Source organism: Centrocercus urophasianus, unplaced genomic scaffold (genome assembly GCF_019232065.1).
Source record: "Centrocercus urophasianus isolate 14NV4802_14NV808 unplaced genomic scaffold, USGS_Curo_1.0 seq_18, whole genome shotgun sequence".
In the NCBI taxonomy this organism is placed as follows: Eukaryota; Metazoa; Chordata; class Aves; order Galliformes; family Phasianidae; genus Centrocercus; species Centrocercus urophasianus.
In genome coordinates, this window is record NW_024884733.1 from 11,265,692 (window position 1) to 11,281,036 (window position 15,345).

At 37.9% G+C, this 15,345-nt stretch overlaps 1 protein-coding gene across 1 annotated transcript in view; it reads right to left on the minus strand.

Moving 5' to 3' along the window:
* The window catches only part of SLC30A7 (solute carrier family 30 member 7), a 28,997-nt gene that overhangs the window by 13,140 nt on the left and 512 nt on the right, over nucleotides 1–15,345 (minus strand). The window contains exons 3-8 of the mRNA XM_042820171.1: nucleotides 10,547–10,660; nucleotides 8,480–8,567; nucleotides 8,027–8,153; nucleotides 7,000–7,143; nucleotides 5,461–5,511; nucleotides 3,286–3,421 (exon numbers count right to left, since the gene is read on the minus strand). Coding sequence (XP_042676105.1) covers nucleotides 3,286–3,421; nucleotides 5,461–5,511; nucleotides 7,000–7,143; nucleotides 8,027–8,153; nucleotides 8,480–8,567; nucleotides 10,547–10,660 — 660 coding nt within the window. The remainder of the gene's footprint in view (nucleotides 1–3,285; nucleotides 3,422–5,460; nucleotides 5,512–6,999; nucleotides 7,144–8,026; nucleotides 8,154–8,479; nucleotides 8,568–10,546; nucleotides 10,661–15,345) is intronic.

The window sequence follows — 15,345 nt, forward strand, 5'->3', positions numbered from 1 at the left end:
TTTTTTTTTTTTTTGTTTTTTTTTGTTTGTTTGTTTGTTTTTTGTTTGTTTTTAAATTAGGCCATGGTGAATTTTAACCAGCATGAAGGCTATATTCAAAACAAAGATCACAAGTTTACTATTTACTTTTTTAATCTGAAGTGTTATTAACAGCAATAAAGAAAGCACTGCCAAATCTACCCAGCCTATCTTACTAATACCTGTAACATAGAACTAGAGGTCTATACAGTTGATTATAATGGAAATGAACAATTTAATATATGTGAAGTCATACATGACAGCTTGGGAAGATAAACAAATAGTAGTGTATTTTAACCAATCAGCTAACAAACTCCCGTAGGAAAGGACAGCACGTCAGTGCTCTAATGCAACCATACTCCGAAGCAGCAAAATTTTACAGTTCCTATTAGTGGGAAGTCCTCAGACAGCATTAAAATTTTCAAGTAACAGCTTGATCAGAATGACTTTTCTCTCTGAATTACAGCTACTCCTATTTTTTAAGTTAAATCCACAAAGAAAAGATCATGATACTTTAAACAACCACAATACTAATCCCACTTGCTGGCACACACAGGTACACCTACTCCATTCCACCCTACAGAAGCTGGTTTAAGTGCTAAGAGGGAGACTTCTCAGATGAATGGATCACCCTGTGCCAAAAAAAAAAGAAAAACAACAACCACCAAAAAAACCAACACTATTGACAAACATTCTTCTGAAACAGCAATTAACCTTTAATCTAAAATCAAATACCTCCTGGAGTCACTTATAGAGGTTGCAAATAGGCCCACAGATGCAGGCAGGAATCTGCACTAGATACTGACTCCTCACCACTCTAAGGAACCAAAAGCTAGAGCCAGCTCTTGCAACTATCAGCTTCAAGTCTTTTCCAAACAATCTTCCCCCCTCACATTTTAAATTCCAGAAGATTTCAGTATAATCGTTTTCCTAAATTAGATTGAGATGTCTTGAAAAATGTAAGGACAAAAGTATTATATATCCTAGCAACAGTCAGTTGGGCCCCTACTATTACAACAGAAGTTCATCTTACAGTAGGATCTGAAGAAACGTGAGTCAATTCTAGAACACATCACACACAGCATAGTGAAAAATAATGCCTAATAAACAATGGTTTTATATGTCCTGGAGCATAAATGAAAACTACTACTAAAATAAAACAAAGGTTGACTCAAGCACTCAAAACATTAATCTGAAATCCCCAGTATACAAAAAAGACAAGGATCTCTTGGAAAGAGTCCAGCGGAGGGCCACAAAGATGGTGAAGGGCCTGGAGCATCTCTCCTACGAGGAAAGGCTGAGTGAACTGGGTCTGTTCAGCCTTGAGAAAAGAAGACTGAGAGGGGACCTGATCCAGGTCTATAAATATCTAAGGTGTGGGGGGCAGAATGGCGAGGCCAGACTGTTTTCAGCAGTGTGTGGAGACAGGACAAGGGGGAACGGCTGGAAACTGCAGCATAGGAAGTTCTGCACAAATGTGCGCAAGAACTTCTTTACGGTGAGGTGACGGAGCACTGGAACAGGCTGCCCAGGGAGGTGGTGGAGTCTCCTTCTCTGGAGATGTTCAAGACCTGCCTGGATGCCTACCTGTGCGACCTGCTGTAGGGAACCTGCTTTGGCAGGGGGTTGGACTCGATGATCTCTGGAGGTCCCTTCCAACCCCTACAATTCTGTGATTCTGTGAAACTACAAGCCATCTTGACCACCTTGTTCAGTCCATTTCAAGCAAAGTCATCAATAATCAAGTCCATTAGACTGCTCGGGAAATAAAATCTGCAGTTAGACTTTGCTCCACTGCTGTGCCAAAATGTGCCAGTCTGAAAGAAATGCAGATTTGCTTTTACTGACTGAATGCAACTGCACTGAGACTTAACACAGCCATCCCAGAGATTGGTTACAGTGTTGTAGACCAATAGCCCAAGTCAAACATCAAGTCTGAAATCAGGTCAAAGGACACATCAAACAGTGGAATTTTCCAGCCTTTTTAACAGAGAACACAGACCACATAAGCCCTTCCTAACTACACCACAAGACCTATTGATAGCTTTATTATAAAACCCCTATTATGGAAGTTTCAGCCTTCTCCCAACCTCTACATGAACGCAACAAAGAACTCTCATTCATACGGTACCTTCTGATCTGCTCCACATCTGTTTTACTGTACACAAAGGTACGCCCTTAAAGAACAAAGAGTATGGAGAACAGTCTTCTACCCAACCATTAACTCAGCAGAAGCTTCTTTCCCCACAGCAACTTGCACATTTTCTTTCCAATTTTAGGAGATCACAGTCACGTAATTGACTTTTTCATTTTAAGAACTGATTTTTTAATATAATTTGCCCTTAATGAAATTACAGGAGGTTTAAAACTACCTACTGAACTTATATTAGTGCAATAATTTAATAGTGATGTGGATTTTTCGTGTGCATTTAGCACCTGAAGAATATTGTCCTACTCTGATAAATGGGGAGATTCACATCAATGACTCTGTGAACACTGCCATGCACATGGTATAAACATGCCATATATGGTATAAACATAAGCGTGTAGCTGCAGTCAATCATTTGATATTTACCATGGGTGAAGAGACAAAGGTCTGCAGTTATGTTCTACCTGGACTTGTGGCACTCTGCCCTGTGCCACCATTTGAACTGTTGCTAGAAATACCCCAGTAACATCATCACTGAATAAAATGTTTGCTTCTCCAAACTCATCTGAATTGCTTCATGTTTACAGTGATCTTGGTAAGCAACAATAGGGAAAGCAAGAAACTACTTAAAGCACTTCCACTAAATCTTAAAAGGAGTAAGGATGTCTCAGATTACAAATACAGCTTTCTCCATGGAAAAAAAAGTACCAGTCTTGATTCAGCAGGGACAAGGGCAAATCCTGTGCCAGCAAGCTCCACTCTGCTGCACTGAAGCCATTCTGCTCCATTTACTAAAGTACACTGGCTTACATAAGTGTGTACTAAATACAGAAAGGAAGAGTTCTACAGCTTGAACCTGAAAAACACTTCCGTAGTACTGTGCCTACAGTGTTAAAACATGCAGATTTAAGAGCAGAAGCAGTAGCTGTAGAAAAGGAAAAACAAGGCAGCTCATTTAAGAACACACCAAGACAAGCACACAGAACAGAGATAATGTGCTACTCAGAATAAAAGCAAGCACTGTAAAACCTCAGCATAATAGATAAACATGTTCTTCGGAGCTGTAATTTGTGCTCCTGTAACTAGCATTAAAAAGACTACCAGATATCAACACTTACCTTACACCTATAAGTAATGCTATCAGCATTGAACAAATAGGATCTGCTATCATTAGACCATAGTTCTGCATCAGTATAGCAGATATGATTACACCAACACTTCCAAGTGTGTCTGCAACAATGTGTAGAAATACACCTGCAAGAAATTAATTAACATCAATTTAGCTTGGTATTCTTAAAGCTAATAGAATTATTTCAAAGATACTTTGAGAAGGAGAGTTTCAAGACCTAGGTAACATGATTTACACTTGTTACATTCCTCATCAATTACATACAAATGTAAAATACATAAAGAAAAAATAAAATACACAAATGTCAAACACAAAGAGCAATCACAGGGTTTCAACAAATCCTTAAAAATATAAAGCACTTGAAAAAATTATATTATTTTCTGCACGTAGAATGAAGGGGTACTTCATGGCATGCCTATTAACTTAAGCAGTGATCTACAGCTAACATTTTTTGTTCATTACTCGCCCACATTATAGCAAAGAAACTCATATTAACAAAAATGGACCTGCAAGGCTTTGAAAGATGCTTATGTTTCATTAACAGTCGAAGCTGCTTGGCAAAGAGACTGAAGACAAGCGATTTTGAGAATTACTTATTACTGCAGAAATCTACAAGTTCGCTGTTATTTTGAAGAATGCTCAAGGTAAAGAGGAGGAATCAAACTTCGCAACCGCAGTCAAAAATCAGCCTTTGGCGCCCCCTGCTGGCAATAACGGGAACAGTCACTCAGAAACAGCTTGCTGAATGCAATTCTCAGGATTGTGAGATTCTTCCCTCACTAACAATTAACTCAAAACAATAAATCAGCATTCTACCAATTTTCTTAAGCCTTCTTTGTGCTGAGTCTGTAGATAATTCCCCTCATAGTAGCCCAGAGGGCCAGGCATTAGGTTTGTGACTGTTTGTTACTCACCAGCATTTTAGCTATTGCTGAATGATCCTTACGCAGCACCAAGGCCTTCTGCTTCTCACTCTGCCCCCATTCAAGTAGGCTGGGCATAACGCTGGAATGGGACACAGCCAGGACAGCTGACCCAGATCAGCCAGAGCGATGTTCCACACTACGTAACATCACGCTAATAACTAAACAGAATCTTTCTAAAGCAGCTGTTGGCTGGGAGACGGCTTGTTTCCTATTTTCTTTCTCTTCATTTATTGAATCATCTATACCACATTCCAAGCACATTTCTTGTTTGTACTCTTTTGATCTTCTCCCCACCATCACTGCAGGGAAGGGGACAAATGAGCAGGAGGATGCTTAGTTGGTGGACAGAGTGAACTCAGAAGAATACTGGGAAGTTAAAATAAATACTTTCTTTTTTTCTTTTATACTATGATTCAGTTAAAACATGCCTTTCACTTGGAAGTCAGTAATCCAGTCTTCTCATATCCATCTTTGAGGTACACACACACACAAAATGGTGAAGATATAAGCATTGGAAGAGGTGGAAAATGTTCCCTTGGAAGGACCACAAAGAAGCCAGAAAAACACTCGAAAAAATAACACAGAACATATCTGGATATGTCAGATAATTACATTGTACAATTCTTTCCCTCTAATTTTTGAGCACTTAAAAATGAAAGCTCAAAACTGACATAATCAATAGTTTATATCCTCATAAGCTCTTAAGAGATTATGGACTCCAATTCTCCTTCAAGTGATTATAGCTTATATGATCATCCTGTCTAAACCAAGTGCAATAGCTTGATGAAATTTAAGGCTCCAGTACCCTGCAGAAATTATTACACTGACCTGCATTTTTCAAATACACTCTATCTTAATAATAGCACTTTTTCAGTTTCTAGCACATACACTGCACCTTAGATTTCTCCTTTTAACCACTCTTTATTTTTTTCTTCCTTTTTTTTTTTTTTTTTTTTAAATTTTTCAGCATCATGACAGAAGCTGAGCCCCAGCTTCTACAACCTCCCTTTTAAGCTGTGTTGACACAGCATTGTTTATACTTCAGTGAATATCTCAGTGCTAGCCATGCACAGCGTATGCACTCATCTGTTCAAACATGGAAGTAGACTTGACAAAATAAGTGAAAAGTAGCATTTATCCAGAGGCACCACCGCCTGAAATAGATGTGTAACGAACAGTCACAAGTCACAAGAGAATAGGATTAAACAAATAAAGCACTGTATTTATTCTTATCATACCTTGTAAGATTTGCTTGCTAGAACCAGTCATCCCTTCAAGAGAATGGTCATCTGCAAAGATAATATTCATAAAGGCATATTAACCCATGCAAAGGCTCTCTTCTAGTGGTGTGTTCTGTTCTGGTCTTCCTCTCTGAAATGTCTTGCACAGACAAGCTGCTATCACCTTTTGCTCTAGCTTTTGTTTATTAATGCAACAACTAAGTCTTGAAACATGGATTGTTAAAGAAAGCACAGTTTCACACAACTGTATATTTTATCCATATAAAAATATATAGTGTATCTATGTGCAAATAGGTTTTTTTTTTTTCTAAATGAACTTTCTTAAAAAAACAAAAATTGAGAAGTGAAATCATTCCAATATTTAGCAAAAGAAGCCACCTCAACAATACGAGTCAAACAAAGGAGCAAGCAAGAGTTCAATCATATTTGGTACTAAGGAACATTTCAGTTAAGCCTTGCCCCAAGCATTCAAAACAAGAGTAAGACTTGAAGCCAAAAGTGAATAAAAACAATTCTCTCATTCAAGCAGATCAATGCCTCTGTGGCAATGTATCAGAAAAAAAAACACAACCCCTTTTTTTTTAAAAAAAAAAAAAAAAAAAATATTAAAGGATAGCAAATGACTTACGGTGAGGATATAAAATAATTTATGCAGGAATTAATTTGAGTATTAAATTGCACCAAATATATTCTTTGTTCCACCAGGAGAGGGTTGGGAGAGCAATGGCAACACCAAGTTTGTGTTTTCCAGCCATATTTGAGTATCATCAATTTTCTAACACAAATATCAGCTGGAAGGCATAAGTAAAGGTTTTTCTGTACCCCTGTCACAAGTTGCTGTGCACATTCAGAGCAAAGAACAACATATTCTTAGTTACTTAAGATTTTAGTTCACAGCTCAAACAGAAAGGGTCAACAATGCAGTATTACAGCAAGGCTTTAATTCACATTATTTCAAACAGCTGGCAACCTCACTATCTCTTCTCGCGTAGTAAAGGCTAGTGAACATATTGTGTGGATGTCTCTTCAGACTGTTTGTCTTTAAGGAAAAAATTTAAGCATAGAAAACATACAGATTACCTTTCTCATAACCAGCTTTAAAACAGATTACAAATGCACAAGATAAAAAAAATCTTCTGTTAAACATCACAGTCCATACACAACAAATTAATCCCTAAAGTACCCAACAACAGAATTGCTCATTTATCTTTCCCAATACCTTACTCTGTGAAGTCAATTGAGAACATTGGCATAGTAGTTTTTTTCATTACTTTCATAAAAAATTGAAATAAAGCACTTAACTGATTTCATTATGTTATGCTATTTCATGCTTTTATCTTTTGCTTGCATATAACAAAGATGACAGTCCAAAAATTTAAGTAGAATAAAACCTATATAACACTTCATCAATCACAAACGAAAAACCATTTCTCTGCATACTTATAAGAATAAGCAGTCAGCAACCTCTCTTCTGTTCAGAAAAATCAGTAATGTCAAAATTGAGTCAAGTGATGCTCTATGACAGTAAGTACTTACCATGGCAATACTCCTGACCATGAGGGAGTCCATGGCTATGGCCATGATCATGAGTGTGTCCATGTTTATGGCTGTGACCATGACCTCTGTGACTGTGACCATGGCTGAGACCTCCATTAAATAGAGAATGGCTGTGCTCATGCCCTATAAACAAATATCAGAGTACAAAAGCAAGTGCTGAATAGAAGTAAACTTACATTTGTTTCTCAGCTATTTGAAGTCTATTCATTTTTAGGTCACCTCAAGGCATGGCTTTAAACAAATTTGTTAAGATTAAAATTAACACAAGCTGTTTGAAATATAAACCTTTGTATGTAGCTGTATGAATTGTATCTGATTAGAGAAGTTATTTTAATACAGCTTGAAAAATGCACACAAATTTTATTACAAGCATGTTGAAAGCAGACAGAAAATTGAAATACTACCATTCATACATTAAAACTTTAAGCTTCTTCTTTGAGTCTGTATCACAGTTCAGAGGTTAAGCTGGAACTGATATCAATTAGCTTCGCATAAAAAAATAGAAATAACATTTACAACAAACATTTACACAAAGTTTGCATTTACTATTAAAAAACCATGTAGTTGAAAGTACCTGAATCTTCATCCCATATTAAAATTTGATTCAGACATCTTGTTAATTCTTTCTCCAGGAAAGACACCTCCTAACTACAGTTTGATTTTATTCAAAAGATACTCTGCAAGAGAAAAGATTCTCTTCCAAGAATGTGCAGTAGAATTCATGTTACAGAAAGCAGATTATGGATTTCTAGGCCTTGCAGGTTAGTGGGTGAGAAGCAGATGAAAATGCATGAGAAGTACAGAGGTTACATACTAATGCTAGCCTTAAAACATGAAAATCGATACTGCAACAAGTCATTTGCATTGGATTGCCACTAAAAAGACCTAAAGACATAATACTGAGGCTCTTACTGATGTGTTCTAGGACACTGTTACCCAGGATGCTTCCAATTTAAAAAAAAACAAAACCAAAAACAAAAAAACCTGAAAATTATAAATGTCCTACCAGAACCATGTGAATGCCCATGACCTCCATGTTGAAAAACAAATATTCCTATAAGATTTACAATGAATCCCAGTATAGAAACTGGAAGAAGTCTCTCATGATGCACGTCAGGAGGTTCCAGTGCTCTCTAGAAATAAAAACAAGAACAAATCATAGCATTTTAGTCTCATCACATTAGTAAAAGGCAGCGAGAAAAGTTGTTCCTGTACCTAAGCAGTTTTGTGCTTTCTTTAATAAGCAGGTATACATAAAGACATAATTAGGAATTACTCAGGAATCCCACACACTAAATCTGACAATGCTGATGTAAATCAAAAGGTTGCTTAAGAAGCTACTATTAACACATGGGAAAAAAAATGGGTTTATGTCACAAAAAAATTCCATAATAATTTTATCTCCACTAAATACACTTTACAAATAGAAACTGATAGTACACTTCATGTCATTACATACCTCAACACCTTCAGAAAAAATGAAGAATGCTGTAAAGATGAGGAATAAACCATTTACAAAACCAGCGAGTACTTCTGCTCGAACATACCTGCAAAAAACCAAAAGCAACAGCAGATACCACCACATCCACTTAAAGGTGGGAAATCAGAAAGTGAAACTTCAAAACTGAAGAATAATCTCCTACTTCTCAAACAGTTGTGTTACACAAGGAATTGCTAAATAAGACAGAGTATATAAACTACAGACAGCTTATAAGTAATGAACTATTTGCCATGTTGACAAAGAAATTCACAACTACAGCCAACTTCTATTCATCTTCCATATTTACTTGTAGTAGAAAACAACAACTCCTGAGATCATTTGAAAGGCAACAGTAATAAAACAGTGAAATAAGTGGATTGAAAGCAAGACAAATACAAAGAATTAAGCAAGTAGGATACTACTTCAAAACAACCCTAAGCCTTAACCCATCCATCTAACTTCAGTATTCTTCTGTTCCAGAGACCAAACGCAAGAGCAGCAAGAGCTTGCCTCTGCAGCCATTATCTGGCCTAGATGAAAGAAGATTTACAATATTTCCCATTTGAGGTAATCTGTGCATGAATTTACAGTATAAATATATATTTGGAAACTACAAAATACGGTTATGTCTCACATGCTTATTTAAGATGGCTGATGAAAAGTTCTGTTTAATATCAAAAAAGTCACACATTAATTTGTTTCCCTTTTAGAGGGGATTTTTAGTAAAGAAAAATAAATATTTCTTACGTATTTGTCCAATTAAAGCAAAACATCATCAGATTAATATGTAATACCCAAGCAGAAAACACCAGACTTAATAAATGGTAGCTGTTCTCTCATATGTGGAACACCAGCTGTTTAAGTGCAGAGCAGTATGCCAAAATAAATTCCTCCTATTGCACCTTGATTAATCAGTGCTTTCACAGAATCACAAGGTTGGAAACGACCTGCAAGATCATCTAGTCCAACCACCCTCCCATTCCTATCAGTACCACAAGCACTAAACCATCTCTCAGAGCTCCTCATCCAGGACCCTCTTGAACACTACCAGGGACGGCGACTCCACCACCTCCCTGGGCAGCCATTCCAGTGCCTGTCCACCCTTTGAGAGAAAAAGTTTCTCCTAATATCCAACCTAAACCTCCTCTGGTATAACTTCTGGCCGTTTCCTCGGGTCCTACTACTTGCCTGGGAGAAGAGGCCAGACCTTTTTGCACCACAACCTCCCTTCAGGAAGTTGTAGAGTGCAATGAGGTCTCCCCTGAGCCTCCTCTTCTCCAGACTGAACAATCCCAGCTCCCTCAGCCGCTCCTCATAAGACTTGTAGTCTTATGAGACTTTGAGTTTCAAACTACACGATGCATGCTTATATGAGACAGCTAAAGTTGATGACATCCAGGTCAGAAACACTATGAGCAGCAGCAACCCACCTTATAGCTCAGCTGCTGTTAATCAGTATGACTGATTAACACCACTGCATCACCAGTACTCTTTTATAGGCACAACTGCAACAAGAGCCCTTGAAACAGAACCAACTGCAACAATTATATCCACAAAGGATACCTGGAGGACAGCACAGCTGTGTTCATGGGAACTTTAGTGGCAGCCACAGCTGTTAACGGTAACTACACTTTCTGAATCCTGCTGGGTCTGCAAGGCATGGTTTATAATCTCAGGTGCACCACCTGCTAGACTTAGGGCTTTCAGAGATAACTTTCAGAAGGTATAGGGCAACAGTAGTCTGCAATTCCCTGTGATACACCTCAGCTCACCATGCGGGCAAATCCATGTCACAAGTGCTGTGCACATGACAAAGCATAGCAACTTCGTGTTCTGTGACCTGGTCACCCTAGTACTATTGCAGAGCTCTTAGCAGTGAAATGTACTCATCAAAAGCAGCACCTTTACATTTTTTCCTGTTTCTAGGGAAATACATCGAAGATTTAAATAATTCACCTTAAAAAGCATACCTTTGATATAACTTTTCCACGTTCTGCAAAAATAGGTTTTGTGCACACATTAAGGTAACAGCCTGAAGTTTCTTACCCATATGAGAAAGCATCATTTGACCTCCACTTTGAAATAACTGAAGCTGCTAGTCCAGCCAGGAGAGCAGTACAATCAAAAAACATATGAAAAGAATCTGAAATTAAACCTAAACTGGAAAAGAACAGAAAAAATATGTTATGATGGGCACAAAAAAACAAAGAGCATTCCATCTTTTACGCACTAGAAGAATACACTGCTTCTAAGCCTCTGGCACAGTTCTGCTAGCTCAGGGGACAAACCCACACCAGACCACCAATATAAGTATGCTGACAAAGGCAGTTTGTGCGCTGACAAACCTGCTTTTGTCAGCCTAGTGAAGCTGCTTTGAAAGAGTGCTTAGCAAGAAATCCATCTGGCATATGTTGGGATGATGGGTGGGAGGGAATTCCACTGACACAATTCAAAGTCCCAGAGGTTGATACAGCCACAAATAATAAACACTCTGCTTATTAATACCAAAATAACCGTGGAATGGTGGACATGTTCTTCTGCTTATGACAGAACTTTTCCACAATGTACACAGAATTACTGTAACATCTAAACACCTTTGAAAAGTCTATCAAAGAACTTAACTTTAGAAAACAGCTTAGAAAAAACACCTCACTTTTATTACATACCTTCTAAAGAACTTTATTTATTTCACCCAGTTACCAAATATCTTTAAACTCTTTCAGCAAATTTGTAGGACCTGTAGAAAGCTATTACAGATTTCTATAACACCTACTACACAGCAAACAAGACTTTTTTTCCAAACAAAATTAAGTTCAATTTCTCTGTTCCAGTAGTTCTACTTCCTGACAAAAATGTCATAACCAGAAAAAATCCCAGACTTAACAGGACTATGATCATGAGAGTAAACACCCAGGGACTGCAGGTATTTGTATTACAATGAAAATTAAAAATAATACTAATAATTAATCAAGGCAACGTCTCAGCTAAGCCACAACCTAATCAAAGTTTTGAACATTCACAAAATGCAGCTCACTAGCAATGTCAGCAACACAAGTAACACAAGATCTGACAGCTGCCAGATAAACACTCCCTCAGAACATGGATGGATAGCCCTTAATAGAAATTTCCTTACGTACTGTGATCAAGTCAAATCCATCTTTTTAATATCAGGGTTTTCTTCAAGTTACATTAAAGATCTGGGTTATCCTAGGAAAGCTCAGTCTAATATTTATTAGAGAACACAAAAGTTTATGCAGAGAAATAAACTAGCATTAAATAAGTGCCAATCTTAAAGGCTCCATATGATGAAAAGCTATCTTTCCAAATCTTTAGCTTTAATTCTCACCCACTGGTAAGGTTCAATTGAGCTATTTTCAATAAATGGCTCACTTCACCTCTCAATATCAGCTGGTCAGTGGATACCAACAGGCAATCAGCTGCTAAGGATCATCCCAAAGCTGGACCAGAACCACAATGAAGTACAGAATATCAGCACAACACATCACTGAGATGTGCTATTTCAGCAAATAAAAAAGGTGAGGTTATCCAGTGACTGTCTTGGAAGGAGTTTAATACATTGATTTTCTTCTGAAGTCCCAGCTATCTCTCTCTCCAACACACTTCCAGTAGCACCCATTTGTTGTTAGCTTCTGATTTATAGCTTGACCAAAATTACTGGTGGCATCAGCAGGTGGAGGACAGCTAGATTCACACTGAAGTCAAACACGAAGTTATTGAGCAAACTTTGAATTATTCCACATGAACAAGCAAGCCTTTTTGGCCTAACTGAAATAAATTTTAGAATTAAGTATTTCAGACAAAAGACGCAACTGCAAAAGTGGGTTTGGAGGACAGAGAGAACAAAAGTCTTGTTTTATATATTTATATGTGTGTGTGTATATATATATATATATATATATATATATATATATATACACACACATACACACTTCACATACACACACAAACACATACATCTTCGAGACACTGCAGAAAGGGGATGGTATCATTAAAACATCCATAGCTGGTACAGCCAGAGACATTAAATCACTCTGGAAAAAGAAGATTAAAAGACAGAAGGCTGGACACATAGGAAGCAACACAATCTAATTCCTTAACAAATTCTTTAAGGGTGGGGTGACAGCTTCCCCCCCTTCCCAAAACCAGGTGACATGTCTAGGAAAACAACTCATTCTCAATTTCATACTAAGAAGCACAGAAGATACAGTGGAGAAAAAAAAAAAAAAAAAAGAAAAAGACTCAACACATGCAGGTAAAAGGTAATAAAAGGTAATTAGGGTGACTGTAGTCATAGGTTTGCAATGCTAATGAAGTGCTTTTTTTTTTTAATAGTCTCTTGGAAAAGAGGAGTGTCTAAGAACCAAAGCAAAAAACCAAATACCATACTAGCTCTATAGCCAGAAGCCACACAGCCAATAATCATGGCACTGCGCTCATACCTACACGACTTACCACAGGTACAAAACCAACACAGCTCCACCTCTTTCAAGACTTAAGCAAACATCTCAGAGCACACGGAAGCATGTGGATTTATCAACATGACAGACAATTTGTCCTGCCTAATATGTTTCATTGTATGGCATAGTATTATAGGTACAGCAGTAAGTGGTTCTGCTGCACAAAGGACAGAAAGCCTAGTAAAAGACCAATTTGATTGCATATGATTCTTTTTTTTTTAATTGCCTGTAAATTAAAGGGACACAAAAAGTTGGTGCATAGTGATTGCTAAGGTAAGCAAGTAATCCAATTAACCACTAGTAACACCTGATATATGTAATAACTTCCACTGGAATCCATAGGATAATTAGCAGAAACTCTGTAGTAGAAGAGATTGTATGCAAGTGAGGACACTTCCGCAGCTGAATAAGTAACACAGACACACGTGTAGTGATTAATATCTTAGAATAACTCAAGTAGTAGATTTCAACTTTAAGCTCTAAGTTAGGAAAACATGGCATCCAAATCCATGATGAACATCTTTGTGATCATCAAAATCTCAGAGAAGTTGTACGAGGATCATATAGCTTACTGTTTTTGTCATTTAAGGAAAAAAAGTAACTCAGCAAACAAGAAGTTAGAAATATATAAGAAATAATAATTAAAAGGGAAAGAGAAAACTGAAGCAATTTTTAACTTGTTATCAACAATTTTGGGGGCTGAAATCATAGATTAATTTTGAAATAAGAGTAATAGAGATAAAGAACTCACAATTATGTGCTTAAATTTAAATGGATAAAAGCCTATTTTTCAGAATCACAATCAAACAAAATCTATAGTCTGAAAGCCAAGGGAAGAATTAACTGAGTAATAACGGCAGCTTTTAAATCTTGCCATCCACCTCATTAGCATCACGAAGGACACTGGAAAGTACAAGTCAAGATCATCTTCAACATGCTGCTAACACCTGCAGTATCAAGTGTCACTTGTCATACTCAAGACAGGTCCAGATAGCACTGAAATAAAGGTGTGTGCTCCAAGACAATACTGAAAATCCCCTTCAGAAGCATTCCATTTCTACATTTCTCATGCTGACAGCCAAAGGAGCTGTGCTCTCCAGATATGAGAATTAATTTTCCCTGAATGGCTCTTTGTTTGCTTATTATATATTCATTCTTTCAAGACATGAACCACTCACTTTGACTGTAGAAACACCTCTCTATCAAGGAGAGACTTGATAAAATGCTTTTTTGTTTAAGTCTAAAACCTAGGCACAATGTAAAGATATCAGAAACTATTCACTTGAAATATAAACAAGAGAACCAACTAATGAATATTCAAACCCGAATTTTTAACTTCCATACCAAATGAATCAACATATTCTCTCAATTCCAGTCAAGTCAACTCTTCAAATTTTGGACAAGTGTCATTTCAGTTTCTTACCTCTGATGCAGCACCTTTTCTGCTAAAAGATTTATTTCCTTCTTACACTTTCAAAAATATTTTGCTTAAAAGAAAGATCAAAAATTTTTATGAACGCATAGTAGAAAAGACAGACTCTGTACACAGAAGTCCACACACAATCTGCAAAGTGAATCAACAAAGTCAAAACTAAGTATAACCAAGGTAGTCTGCGCAGTGCAGAGACAGTCTGTGCCCAAAACAAAGTGGTGTTCTCTCCAGTGTGACAGCAGCAACGTCTGTAGTCAAGGTTAAGCATTTTATCGTGTTGTTTGAGAAACATAGAAAAAGACAACAACTGGAAGGGCCCAGCTGTTTCCCAATCTGTACAGCTGCTCTTGTAAGACTCCTGATCAGAAGTTCCAGCAATATGTGCTTGTACTGCAACTTTTGATGAGGGTCTCCGGGTTCAACACACAATGACACACCGTTTGGCTTCACACACGCACATGGCAGATCCCTTAGACTTAGAAATACCACCATTAAACAGCTCAACCAAAGAATCACATCGGATGAAGACGCTAAACGATCTGTTCTCTATTTGCACACCACACAGCTGTGCAGAAGTTACCCTACATTTCCTGATTACGTGTTACTGTAAGTTCTCCAGCAGCCATTTAATCAAGTCCCTACCATCCTTCCCAACTCTGCATGTGCTACGCGAAGCACCATTCTGCTGTACCAGGATGCTTCAAACCTCATTTCTCACTCAGGGCCGAAGACGGTCAGTTCCTGCCACCCAGCTCGCTCTTCACAAAGCGCCATCCCCAGAACGAACCCCGCGGAATCGGTTACAGCCCCGGCTCCCGACGTTCAACCCACCGCCCGGTTTCTCCTCCCTCACACCGCCCCCACGAGAAACCTCCTCAGCCGCCGGCGCCCACCGCCCGCCCGGCGGGACTCCGGACGGGAAAGCGGCGGCCCGA